General features: G+C 48.0%; 1 protein-coding gene across 2 annotated transcripts in view; it reads right to left on the reverse strand.

The window, feature by feature from the left end:
• TUFT1 (tuftelin 1) overlaps positions 1 to 13,293 on the reverse strand; it is a 53,623-nt gene that overhangs the window by 19,870 nt on the left and 20,460 nt on the right. The window contains exons 2-6 of one of the 2 annotated variants that reach the window (XM_002715358.6): positions 8,971 to 9,045; positions 8,476 to 8,577; positions 2,523 to 2,609; positions 1,642 to 1,731; positions 283 to 348 (exon numbers count right to left, since the gene is read on the reverse strand). In XM_002715358.6, coding sequence (XP_002715404.1) covers positions 283 to 348; positions 1,642 to 1,731; positions 2,523 to 2,609; positions 8,476 to 8,577; positions 8,971 to 9,045 — 420 coding nt within the window. The remainder of the gene's footprint in view (positions 1 to 282; positions 349 to 1,641; positions 1,732 to 2,522; positions 2,610 to 8,475; positions 8,578 to 8,970; positions 9,046 to 13,293) is intronic. The other variant, XM_008264449.5, reaches the window with a different exon arrangement.

The raw sequence follows: 13,293 nt of genomic DNA on the forward strand, positions 1-13,293 counted from the left end.
AGAAGCTCCTGGCTCCTGGCTTTGGATCGGTGCAGCTCTGGCCATTGTGGCCAACTGGGGAGTGAACCAGTGGATGGAAGACCTCTCTCTCTGCCTCTCCTCTTTCTGTGTAACTCTGACTTTCAAATAAATAAATAAATCTTAAAAAAAATAGTGCACATTTTTCACATACTGTATGAAGTACTTAGTGATGAGAGGGAGAGGGAGGGAGGGGACAGAGGTCAAGGAGGAGGTCCTGCCCCCGGCCAGGCAGCAGTCACCAGAGTCCACTCTGCGGCCTACCTCAGCTGGGCTGCTGCATGGGGCCGTGGGGCTCTGACTCAAGCCGTTTGGCTTGTCCAGCACCACCTGTTCAGAGAAAAACAAAACTGGTAGTTAAAACAGACCAGCGTGATCAACTCGGAAACATTATTTTCCCAAGACCTCACATCTTAGAAGCAGGAGGGATGAAGGAAGGGAGGGGGTAAGGACCCCCAGTGCTCCATGGAAAGACAGTAGCCAGGAGGGGTGGAGGATGCCTGCACGTGTGGCCTGGGGAGGGAGGAGGAAGGCAACCCTCAGGCTACAACTTTTCCAGTAGACCATTCCCGGAAAAATTCACCGGAGGAGCACAGGCAGCTGCTTGCCGTCTGCCTTGCCCTCGGGGATCCTGACAAGGTTTGACAAAGCCTAGACCAAAAGCGGAAGTGCTCTGGTTACAGTTCTTTCCACCCCATGCTGCTGATCTGGGCAAACAAGGGGCCCCTCTCTGAGCAGTCACCTGACAAAGCACCTCCCTGCCTTCCTTTGGAGAAGCAGGACGACTTGGAGAACGTTGGCCGCACAAGCCCGGCGCATGCCCAGGACAGAGAGGAACTTGTTTGGTCCCAAGTGCAGGACACCGTCTCCCTGCAGGGGATTCTGGGGTGAGCCTACTGTGAAAACATGACTGTACCCTAACCAAAAGGTAAATGACGGAGGCACAGCCGGGAACCTAAGGAGGGTGAGGGGAAGTCACAGAGGGCGTGCTTCTCTCCTAAGGATGCTCCTGTCCTCCACTTTTGTCAAAGCCGAGAGGCAGGATGCCAGGATGCCAGGATTATCCAGCTCTGGAAGGACTTTTCCAATCTGTCCAGTCTGACAGGTGTTTATCTATATCTTCTGTATCCTAGACCCGGGGCCAGGTGTGGGGATACAGAGATGGTGGCGGGCTGGGAGGTAGGGGTGAACCCTAAGCTCTGTCCCAGGCTAGGGACAGCCATGGGCACCTGCTAGAAGCCAGGCTCCAAATTAAGCAAGAGCAACTTACAGGAAGTTCGGATTTACAGGGGACTGTCTGTTTTAGAAGGCTGTATTACAAGAAGATTGATCACAGATTCCTTATAGAGAAGATGCTTTGCCAATAACTCACAAGAATTTAATTCATATCAATTCAAAGTTTCTACAGTGTTTTAGGAGCAGGTTGACAAATGTAAGTGCGAGTGCCTGTCTGCTGGACAGCCCTAACTAGATGGTGAGCGCTCAGAACAGCCAGCATCACGCGCATCCTCTCCCTTCCAGGCAGTGGGGGCGGAGCTGGCACACAGCAGTGAGACACAAACGGGACTGCCTGGTACACCCCCTGCTCTTCAGAGGCAGCCAGCCAGGACCACGGCCTATTACCTGGATCTCCTGTCGGTGGACAGTGTCTCCGGGATCCCTGTCCAGCTTGCTGCTTATATCCTCCCGGAGCTTCTGCAGACAGTTCCTGGCCTGGGAGGGAGGACAAGAGCCTTGAGTTTTAGGGGAGGGACAGAGGACACCAACTCATGCCCACCTATACCTCTTCCATAAACAGCAAAGTAAACAAAACCCCTGCCCTGCCGGTGTGAATGTTCTAGCTGGGGAGACACACTCACATAAGACACGAGTAAAATGTGTAGTGCCTTACATCCTGATATGGTGCTATGTGCCAAGGAGACACATGAGCCTGCCAGAGGGTTAGGGAGTGCTGGGGAGAGTGGCTGACAGTCTGATTGGATGGCTGGGAGATGGTGCTAGGCAGGTGCTACTTTATGAGTATTTGTTGATTTGGGTTACACTAAAAGGGTAAAAAATGGGAGAGCATGGTGGCATTTCAGAGATATAAAGGGAGCACAGAACCCATAAAAGAAGGAAGCTAGGAGCCAGTGTCGTGGCACAGTGGGTTAAGCTGTCACTTACGACACTAGCATCCCACTGGAATGCTGGCTCGAATCCTGGCTGCTCCACTTCCGATCCAGCTCCCTGCTAATGCAGATGGCCCAAATTCTTGGATCCCTGCCACCCATGAGGGAGACCAGGATGTAGTTCCTGACTCCTCGTTTTGGCCTGGCACAACCCTGGCTGCTGTGGCCATTTGGGGGCAAACCAGCGGATAGAAGATATCTGTTTCTCTTTCTCTCTCTTTTTCTGCCTTTCAAGTAAATAAATCTTAAACCAAAAAAAAAAAAAAAAAAGGAAGCCCAAAAACTATGAGATTTACAGAAATGGTGTGGATGCCCCTCCAAGGCAGGGACGCCTACCTCCTGGATATACTGGACCTCACTCTTGAGCTGATTAACACTCTTCTCATGGGTCATCTTGTCTCCAGACCGCCCCTTCAAGTACACCTGGAATAAGGAAGGCAACTCCATGTAGTTCAGGAACCACCAGTCAAATTAATTTCATACAAACACACTGCTGGTAGCAGGTAAACTATTACCACCAGTTTACTAGGTGACAGTGCAGTGATTCAGATTAGAAGGCTGAAAATATAAAATGCTAACTTTTTGACCGTATCAAAGCTACTTCTGGAAACTTCCAATGAATACATTTAGCTCAAGGATACACAGCTATACTGGCACAAGTAGGCAGAGCGCAGGTAAAACCACGGAAAGGGGAGGACACTCCAAGTCACTGCTCCTTCTCCTGCAGCAAGGGCTCTAACAGGGGATTCAAATACTCTGCTCTAACTGCTTGAATCTCTTACAGTTGAGAAAATATTTCTGTCATTTATATTTTAAAGCACACACACAATTTAGTATTCAGCAGAATATCACATATTCTGCAAAAAGTGAAAACAGACAAAATGTTCGACAACGGGTGAATAATTAAACAAATTATGGTAAGTCTAGAATAGAATAGAAAGGAGCATATTAAAATGCCAAATCTTTACATGTGTAGACACAGATGACATTATAATTAAAGGGTGTGTTTGTGGGGAGCAGGTTGTAGAACAGACTGAATGATAAAAGTTTTTTTAAAAATACATACGTATGAAGGTGGGAGGATACAGGCAAATATGTTAACAATGCTACATTGATAGCATGATGGGTTAGTTTTATTTTCTTCCGGGACATGCAACGACTTTGAGTAACAAAAATTAATTGTTTAAAGGCATTCAGACAGGAAAGAAGCAAAACTATCTCCATTTGCAGATGACCTAATCTTGTATTCATATATAGAACATCCTAAGAAATCCACTAAAAATCTATAAAGTTAGTAAACAAACTCATTAAGGTTGAAGGGCACAATATTAATATAAAAACGGAGTCACATTTCTGTATACTAGCAAGGAACAGTCCAAAAATGAAATTAAGAAACCAATTCTATTTACAATAGCACCAAAAAGAAAACTTAGAAACAAATTTAACAAAAGTCCAAGGTGTGTACTCCAAACATTAAAAGAAAACTGTTGAAAGAAATAAAAGACAGAGAGAGAGAGAGACCATCCTGGGGCCGGTGCTGTGGTGTAGCAGGTAAAGCTGCCGTCTGTAGTGCCAGCATCCCATATGGGAGCCAGTTCGAGTCCTGGCTGCTCCTCCTCCAATTCAGCTCTCTGCTATGGCCTGGGAAAGCAGTAGAGGATGGCCCAAGTCCTTGGGCCCCTGCACCCACATGGGAGAAGCTCCTGGCTCCTGGCTTTGGCTCTACCCATTGTGGCCACTTGGGGAGTGAACCAGTGGTTGGAAGACTTTTTTCTCTCTCACTCTTTCTGCCTCTGCTTCTCTAAAACTCTGCCTTTCAAATAAATAAATCTTCAAAAAATAAATAAAATAAATCCTTAAAAAAAAAAAAGAAAGAAAGAAAAGGGGCCGGCACCATGGTGCACTAGGTTAATCCTCCGCCTGTGGCGCCAGCGTTCCATTTGGGCGCTGGATTCTGTCCTGGTTGCTCCTCTTCCAGTCCAGCTCTCTGCTGTGGCCTGGGAGGGCAGTGGAGGATGGTCCAGGTGCTTGGGCCCTGCACCCATATGGGAGACCAGGAGGAGGCGCCTGGCTCCTGGCTTTGGATCAGCACAGCGTCAGCCGAAGCGGCCATTTAGGGGGTGAACCAACGGCAAAAGGAAGACCTTTCTCTCTGTCTCTCTCTCACTGTCTAACTCTGCCTGTCAAATAAATACATAAAAATCTTAAAAAAAAAAAAAATAGAAAGAAAGAAAGCATCCCACTTCAATAGACTGGAAGACTCAGTGTCGAGATGGCACTATTCCCCACACTGACTGATGAGATACAACATAATTCTTATCAAAATGCAAGCTGGCTTCTTTGAAAAAATTGATTCCAAAATTCATGTGAAAAATGAAGGGAACCCTGAATAGCCAAAAAAAGCTTGAAAAAGAACAAAGTTGAAAGACTCCCATTTCCCAGTTTCAAACTAATTCAAAGCTAAGGGGATCAAAATAGTGTGGTAACCACGTAAGGACATAGTGGGGGTGGGGGAAGGAGGGACTTGTCTTTTCCAAAAAATGTGCTAGAACTACTGGGTATCCAGAAGCCAAAGAACAAAGCTGAACCCCTTCTCATTCCATCCCCAAAACTTAATTGAAACTGGATTATAGACCTATTCATAAGAGCTAAAACTATAACTCCATGAAGAAAATACAGGAATAACTCTTTGTGACCTTAGGTTAGACAAAGCCTTAGATATGACACTAAAACAAAATCAATAAAAGAAAAAATAAACTGAACATTGTTAGAATTAAAAAACTTTTGGAGGCCAGCACTATGGTACAAAATCCCATTTTGGAGAGCTGCTTTTGAGACCTGGCTGCTCCACTTCTGATCCAGTTCCCTGCCTATGTGCCTGGGAAAGCAGCGGAAGATGACCCAAGTACTTGAGCCCCTGCCACCCACGTGGGAAACCCAGATGGATGGAGTTCCAGACTCTTGGCTTTGGCCTGGCCCAGCCTCATAAAATATTTGCAAAGTATATCTAATGTGTCTTATATCCAGAACATATTAAGAAATCTTGGGGCCGGTGCTGTGGCATAGTAGGCTAAGCCTCCGCCTACAGCATGAGCACCCCATATGGGCAGCAGTTTGTTGCAGCTGCTCCTCTTCTGATCTAGCTTTTTTTTTTTTTTTTTTTTTTTTTTTGACAGGCAGAATGGACAGTGAGAGAGAGAGACAGAGAGAAAGGTCTTCCTTTGCCGTTGGTTCACCCTCCAATGGCCGCCGCGGCCGGCGCGCTGTGGCTCCAATGGCAGGAGCCAGGAGCCAGGTGCTTTTCCTGGTCTCCCATGGTGTGCAGGGCCCAAGCACCTGGGCCATCCTCCACTGCACTCCCTGGCCACAGCAGAGGGCTGGCCTGGAAGAGGGGCAACCGGGACAGAATCCGGCACCCCGACCGGGACTAGAACCTGGTGTGCCGGCGCCGCTAGGCGGAGGATTAGCCTAGTGAGCCGCGGCGCCGGCCCCGATCTAGCTTTCTGCTATGGCCTGGAAAAGCAGTAGGAGCCCCTGCACCATGTGGGAGACCAGGAAAAAGCTCCCAGCTCCTGGCTTCGGATCGGCTCAGCTCCAGCTGTTTCTCCCTCTCTTTGTAACCCTACCTCTCGAATAAGTAAATAAATAAATAAATAAATAATCTTAAAAAAATCTTTCTAACTCAGAAATTAAAAGACAACTGGATTTTTTTTAATGAGCAAAGGATTTTAGTAAATCCAAGAAGACACACAAATGGACAATAAGCATGTAAGAATATGCTCATTATTTTTGATTATGAAAATTATAAAACACAAATTTAAACCACAACAAGATACCACTCCACACCCATTAGAATGGCTATAATCAAGAAGACAGGTGATAACAAGTGTGTTGGCCAGGATGTGGAGGAATTTCAACCTCATACATTGCTGGTTGAAATGTAAAATGCAGCTGCTCCATTGGAAGACAGTCTGGCAGTTTCTCAAAAGATTAAATAAAAAGTTACCATATGGGGCCAGCACTATGGCGCAGTAGGTTAGCTGCCATCTTCAGCGCCAGCATCCCATATGGGCGTTGGTTCAAGTCCCAACTGTTGCGCTTCCAATCCAGCTCCCTGAATTGGTATATGCAGTTATATAGAAAAGAGTAAGTGCTGGCACACACTACCACGTGGATGAACTCTAGAAATATGCTAGGTGAAAGAAACCAGACACAAAGAGTTATATGCTGTATGATTCTGTTTATAGGAAACTTCCAGAAAGTCAAGAAAGGCAGAAGCCAGGAGCTGGGAGGAGTCACTGACATGGTCTGGAATTAATAATGGTGATGGTTTCACAACTCTGCAATTCAACCTCTGAACTGTATATGCTAACTGTGTCAACTGTGAATATATCTCAAAAAGCTGTTTATTTAAAAAAAAAATGAAGAGCAGACATTTGGCACAGCAATTAATGGCTGTTTGGGATGCCTGCACTCTGGCTGGTTTGCAGCTCAGCTCTTCTACTTCCAATCCAGCTTCCTGCTAATGTGCACCCTTGGGGCAGCAAATGATGGCTCAAGTATTTAGGTCCCTCCACCCAGGTGACAGACCTGGATTAAATTCTGGGCTCTTGGCTTTGCCCTGTTAGAAACCTGGCTGTGGCAAGCATTTGGGGCATGCACCAGTGATGGAAGATTTCTTTTTCTTTCAAATAAAATGAAAATCAAAATTAAAAAAAAAATGAAGTACAGGTGTTCAGCTGGGCAGTTAAGATGCCCATGTCTTGGGGCTGGCACTGAGGTGTAGTGGATAGGGCTACTACCTGCAACACCGGCATCCCATGTGGGCATGGGTTCAAGTCCCGGCTGCTCTACTTCCAATCTGGTTCCCTACTAATGAACCTAGGAAAGCAGCAGAAGATAGTCCAAGTGCCTGGGGCCTTGCACCCATATGGGAGACCTGGATGAAGCTCCTGGCCCTGGCTGTTGTGGCTGTTTGGAGAGTGAGACAATAGATGGAGGACTTCTCTCTCTGCCTCTACCTCTCGTTCTCTGTAATTCTGACTTTCAATAAAGAAATAAATCTTAAAAAAAAAAAAAAAAGATGCCCACATGGCCTTTGTTCCTGAATCCACCTTCCTGCTAATTCAGATCCCAGGAGGTAGCAGTAATGATAGCTCAAGTAACTGGGTTCCTGCCACCCATTTGGAAGACCCAGTGCGAGTGCCTGGCCCAGGCATGGCTACTGCAAGCACTTGGGGAGTAAACCAGCAAACAGAAGTTCAGTTTCTCTCTCCCTCTGCCTCATAAATAAATAAGTGAATAAATAAGATAATGAAAACCTCTTAATGTATTTTATTTGAAAGGCGGAGAGCCAGAAACAGACAGAGATCTTCTGGCCTCTGGTTCACCAAACGACCACAAAGCTGGGGCTGGGCCAGGCCACAGCCAGGAGTCAGGAACTCTATCCAGGTCTCCCGCATGGGGAGCAAGGACCCAAGTACTTGAGCTGTCACGACTGCCTCCCAGGGTCTGCATCAGCAGGAAGCCAGAATCAGAAGCAGAGCCAAGACTCGGTCTTAGGCAACTCCCATATGGGATGAAGGGATTCCAAGCAGCATCTTAACCACTGTGCCAAACGCTTACCCCAGTTGCGTTCTTTTTTTTTTTTTTTAAATTTATTCGACAGAGTTAGACAGTGAGAGAGAGAGAGACAAACAGAAAGGTCTTCCTTCCATTGGTTCACCACTCAAATGGCCGATACAGCCAGAATGCTGCATCGATCCGAAGCCAGGAGCCAGGTGCTTCCTCCTGGTCTCCCATGCAGGTGCAGGGGCCCAAGCACTCGGGCCATCCTCCACTGCCTTTCCCGGGCCACAGCAGAGAGCTGGACTGGAAGAGGAGCAACCAGGACTAGAACCCAGCACCCGCATGTGATGCCAGCCCCGCAGGCAGAGGATTAACCAAGTGACCCACTGCGGCAGCCCCTGTGTTCATTTTTTTAAAAAAAGTTCTATAAACAGACCTCCTACCTGTCTCCATAACCTCTAGAAGCAGAGCCTGGACCATGGGCAGGCACCTGAAAGACTCGTCCCAGCCCCCCCTCCTCCCGCCTCCGCTGCCGGGGCCAGGGTGCACCAGGCCCCTACAGGCAGACTGTGGTCTGCAAGAGGTAGGCAGGGCCTACCCTCTCAGGGCTAGTTCTTCCCGTCACACCGCTAGTGCCCTGTGGCACTGTCAGCTGCTCCCTCTCCGGCACCTGCAGGGACAGAGGCAGGAGAGAGAAGAGGTAGAGGTGAGGCACGCTTACCTTAATGATCTCCTCATGCCCATCGTTGGACTCCACCAGTTCTGAGGCCAGAGAACGACCGGCCGCGTGGCTGGACACCATGGCGTAGGTCTTCCTGCCCGCCTGCCAGAGACACACACACAGAAGTGGCTCAGAAACCACAGGGCGAGCCTGCGACGCACCCCCCTCAGCCGGTACAAAAGTCCTGCTCCTCCAAAGATGGTTAGTCTGATTTTCCACTCCAGGAATTCATCTCCACAGAAGCCGCACCACCGCGAGAACCCCAGATGGAGAAAATGAAGAGACACCGCAGGTTAGTTTCATTTTAGTGGGCGCCTGTCTCCCCTCCCATGAAGCAGCGCGAGCTGCGGAGGGCAGCTGGACGTGTCACGGGGAGACGCCCCCAAGCTTGCAGCAGCGGAGGTGGCCCCAGGCAGCACGGGGGGCGGGGGTCGCCAGCAGGAAAGGAGAGCAGGCAGCGCGGAGGAGACCTCGCCCCATCCGCAACCTCAGTACCTTCTGGGCTATGTGCTCAAGTTCCTCTCCTGTCAGTTCGCTCTGCAGAGTCAGCCTGAGAACATCCACGTCGCCCTAGTAATGACAATGACAGCGAGGATAGCCCCCGCCCTCCACAGACCACAGCGCCAAAGCACTGGCACCCAGACAGCTGTTGCCACCCTGTGGGGTGGGCCTCATTACCACCCCCTACAGACAAGGAAAACTGAGGTGCAAAGACGTGCCAGCAGCTTGTCCAGCATCAGGGCACTCCTGGGCGCCGGTGTCTCTGGGAACGCCTGACCGTTCTCTCCCCAGGGCCCGGCGGCGGTGGCTGCAGCTCAGGGCTCCACGCAGCCCTGGTTCTCAGATTACAGGGAGCACAGGGCACTGGCTGCCCTCACCCCAGGTGTGGAGTGTGGAGCCGTCCTCTCTGGAACACCTGCTTCCAGCCACCAGCCAGGAAGCGCTAGATGCACTTTCCAAGACTGGGCACACCTGCAGGCAGGTACTGGAACCTAAATCCCCATTTCTGTGAGGCACGCAGAAATTATCCAAATGGGAGCAGGTCAGAGAGCCTGCGTTCGTCTGGAGCGCAGTGCAATTTCCAAGAATGAAGCAGGTTTTGTATCACAACTCAAAGAAGGTTTAAAAAAAAAAAAACAACACCAGTTTGTGGGGAACACTAAAAACTTGAAGGGAAAAGCATGTAGTGAGAGGGAAGGGTAAGGGGCTGGAGATTTGGGAAGACGACAGCGTTGAGACACAGCGAGAGGGCCTGCAAAGCAGAGGGGCTCCGCCTCCGCCAATAGCCTGTTCTGTGCACGGAGGACCAGTCACCCGGCCACGGTGATGAGGCCCACGCAGGGGAGCCAGGGGCTTCCGCACTGCGACAGTGCGAGGGGAGAGGGCAGGAAAGGTGGGTGGGTGTTGGGCTATCCTCAGATGAAAGTGACCTTGAGGCGGCCCTGGTCAGTCTCGCCGAAGGCCCAGTAGCATAAATGTCATCTTACCCTAGCAGGTTTTTAAGGAACCCTAGGAACCTCCCGAATAGCTGGAGAAGACAGCCTTCCTACTTGGGGGAGAAGATTCCAGTCTTTAGTCACATAAACAACTCTAGGTGTTCTCATCTGTGAAACGGGATACAGCCATCTTGGCTGAAGATTAACTGAAAACCTATTCAGGGGGCTCTCTCGCCGGTAAGAGGGAGGCACTCAAACATCATTAGCCTCTTCCTGCTTCCTGGACCGAGTTCAAATGTAAGACAGACAGAAGACTCTGTCACTGTGGCCCTAAAGCCTTCCCAATTGTGGCCAAGCAGCTGGTTTTACAACAGCAAATGAAAGCCAGATCCTTCGTGTGACATACACGGCTCTCCTTGGGCTGGGTCAGCCTGCTTCTCCCACAGTGTCCCTGCCCAATAGCTGCATTCCTTCCCACCTCAGTGCCATCACTCCCCTCATTTCCTTTCTCTTCCGTATCTTTCCTTCCAGTTTTCACCAGAGAAATCTGTAGGTCTCTCCACGTTCACGTTCAAATGCCACATCCTGCACGATGCTCCCCTGCCTGCTACGGGAACGCCTTCCTCAGGATCACGAGGCCCCTGTGTCTCAGGAGGAATTGCCCCTTCTAACTGCTAACTCCCCGAGGGCTGGCGTCTGCCACAGCCCTGAGCACAGTGAACGTCTGTGAATGTGCAGTGAGTGTTCCGTGACATCCAGGTCAACAGAGCATTACAAAACAGAGAGGAGGAATTGGTTTTCAAACAGAGTGGCTGCCAGTTCTTTTCCCCAGAATGCAGGTGTGCACTTGGACTGAAACACCATCTCCTGCACCTGCAGGCAGCTAGGGAGAGCCAGAGCACCCTTAGTCAGAACAAAGGGGTTGCCACCAGTGAAGATCATCCAGTCCAATTTATTTTACAAGCCAGGTGTCCTGAGTGTAAGAACACAGAGAAGTAGGCTGGGTTGGGGCCATGAGAGATAACCCTATCTACTCTTGTTATCAGAATCCCAGAGAGAAATGAGGAAGGGCAAGTTATGAGTTGAATAGGTATGGTGTGGGGGTGGGGGGTGGGTGCTGGCATAGCAAGTTAAGCCACCAACTGTAATGCTGGCATCCCATATGGGTAATGGCTCAAGTCCCAGCTGCTCCTCTTCCAATCCAGCTCACTGCTGATGCATCTGGGAAAGCAGCAGAAGATGGCCCAAGTGTTCCCTGGCTCGTGGCTTCAGCATGGCTCAGCTCCACTCCCCAACCCCATTCTAGTAATCTGGAGAGTGAAGAGCCGACAGAATGTCTCTGCATCCATCTCGCCCTCTCCCTCTCTGTAACTCTGCCTTTCAGGTAAGTAAATAAATCCAAAAGAAGAGATGAAACACAGGGCACGTATTTGGTGCAGTGGGTTAAGTCATTGCTTTGGATGTCCACATCCCATATTAGGGTGCCTGGGGGCACTAGTGCTGTGGTGCGGTGGGTTAAAGCCCCAGCCTACAGCACCAGCATCCCATGCTAATGTGCCTGGGAAAGCAGCAAAGAATGGCCCAAGCCCCTGGGCCCCTGCACCCATGTGGGAGACCTGGAAGAAGCTCCTGGCTCCTGGCTTTCGCCTGGCCCAGCCCTGGCCATTGTGGCCATCTGGGAAATGACCCAGCAGATGGAAGATCTCTGTATGTTTCTTTCTCTAACTCTGGCTTTCAAATAAATACATCTTTTTTTTTTTTAAGTTTATCTAAACAGAAAGGAAATAAAAAATGAAGCCAGAAACATCAAAACAAAAAGAGACATGGACAGAAAAAAATATGGGTAAAATCAATAGAGTTTCCTTCCCCTGTTAGGTTTTCTAAATTATGTTTGATGAGTGAAGCTAAAATTATAACACTGGGGCTAGCACTGTGGCATAATGGGTAAACCCATGCCATGCAGCACCGGCATCCCATATGGGTGCTAGTTCGAGTCCCAGCTGCTCCACTTCCAATCCAGCTCTCTGCTATGGCCTAGGAAAGCAGTAGAAGATGGCCCAAGTCCTTGGGCCCCTGCATCCACGTGGGAGACCAGGAGGAAGCTCCTGGCTCCTGCCTTCAGATCAGTATAGCTCCAGCCATTATGGCCATTTGGGAAATGAACCAGCGGATGAAAGACTTCTCTCTCTCTCTCTCTCTCTCTCTGCTTCTGCCTCTCTCTAATTCTGCCTTTAAAATAAATAAATAAATTTTAAAAAATTATAACACTGATGTGGTCTCATCAGTGTATGCAGAGGAAATTTTAAATTAATATCATGAACATGAGAGTGATGAGATGTGAAGGAAGAAAAGATTTCTTCACTCAAATGTGGTAAAATAACTACCAGTAGACTATGCTAAGTTATGTGTATATATAGTGTAATACCACTAAAAAGGCCATAGACAGGGATAACACCCAAACACTTTGCATGAATCAAAATGGAATCCCAAAAAGTCTTCAAGTGACTCATAGGAAACCAGCAGAAAAACAGAGAATTAACAAATAGGACACACAAAATACAAAAAGCAAATGGTGATTTACACACCAGTAATTACATTAAATGTAAGGCGTCTAAACATACCAATTAAAAAAGAGATTGGGAAAATAGATTCTTAAAAAATGACCCATTCTCACCACAAAAATGATAACTATGTGAGGCAGTGTATATGTTGATTAGATTTAGACATTCCACAATGACCAAAACAGTATGTTGTGCATGCTAAATAAATGATCTGATAACCTCATATGCTATCAACAAGAAACACCTTTCAAAGATAAAGACCTAGGCACTTTGAAAGGATAGTTAAAGACATATCATGTGAACATCAAAGTGGCTGAATTATTCTCAGGTAACTTTAGAACAATGACTACCAGTGACAGAGAGGGACATTATGTAACGATAAAGGGTCACTTCACACACACAAAAATAGCAATTGCAAATGGATATGGGGCAAACCACAAAGCTGGAAAATGTGACACAAAACTGGAGAGAACTGAACGGACCAGAGCACAAACCCACAATTATAGCTGGGACTTCAGCTCTCATCTCTTAGGAACTGACAGAACTAGACAAAAAAAAAAAAAAAAAAAAAAAAAAAAATCAGCAAGAATATATAAGAATTCAACATCACCACCACCGACAGGATCTAAACAACATTTATAGAACACTCCACCCAAAACCAGCAGAAAATACATCTTTTCATGTGCCTGTGAAGCACAAACTAAGAGCACAAACTGGGCCATGAAACGAACCTCAATAAATTTAAAAGAATTGAAATCATAAACAGTATATTATCTGATCCAGTGGAATCAAACTAGAAACCAACAGCAGAAAAGTAACAG

This window comes from Oryctolagus cuniculus, chromosome 7 (genome assembly GCF_051225735.1).
Source record: "Oryctolagus cuniculus isolate XC-2025 breed Fujian yellow rabbit chromosome 7, ASM5122573v1, whole genome shotgun sequence".
Lineage (NCBI taxonomy): Eukaryota > Metazoa > Chordata > Mammalia > Lagomorpha > Leporidae > Oryctolagus > Oryctolagus cuniculus.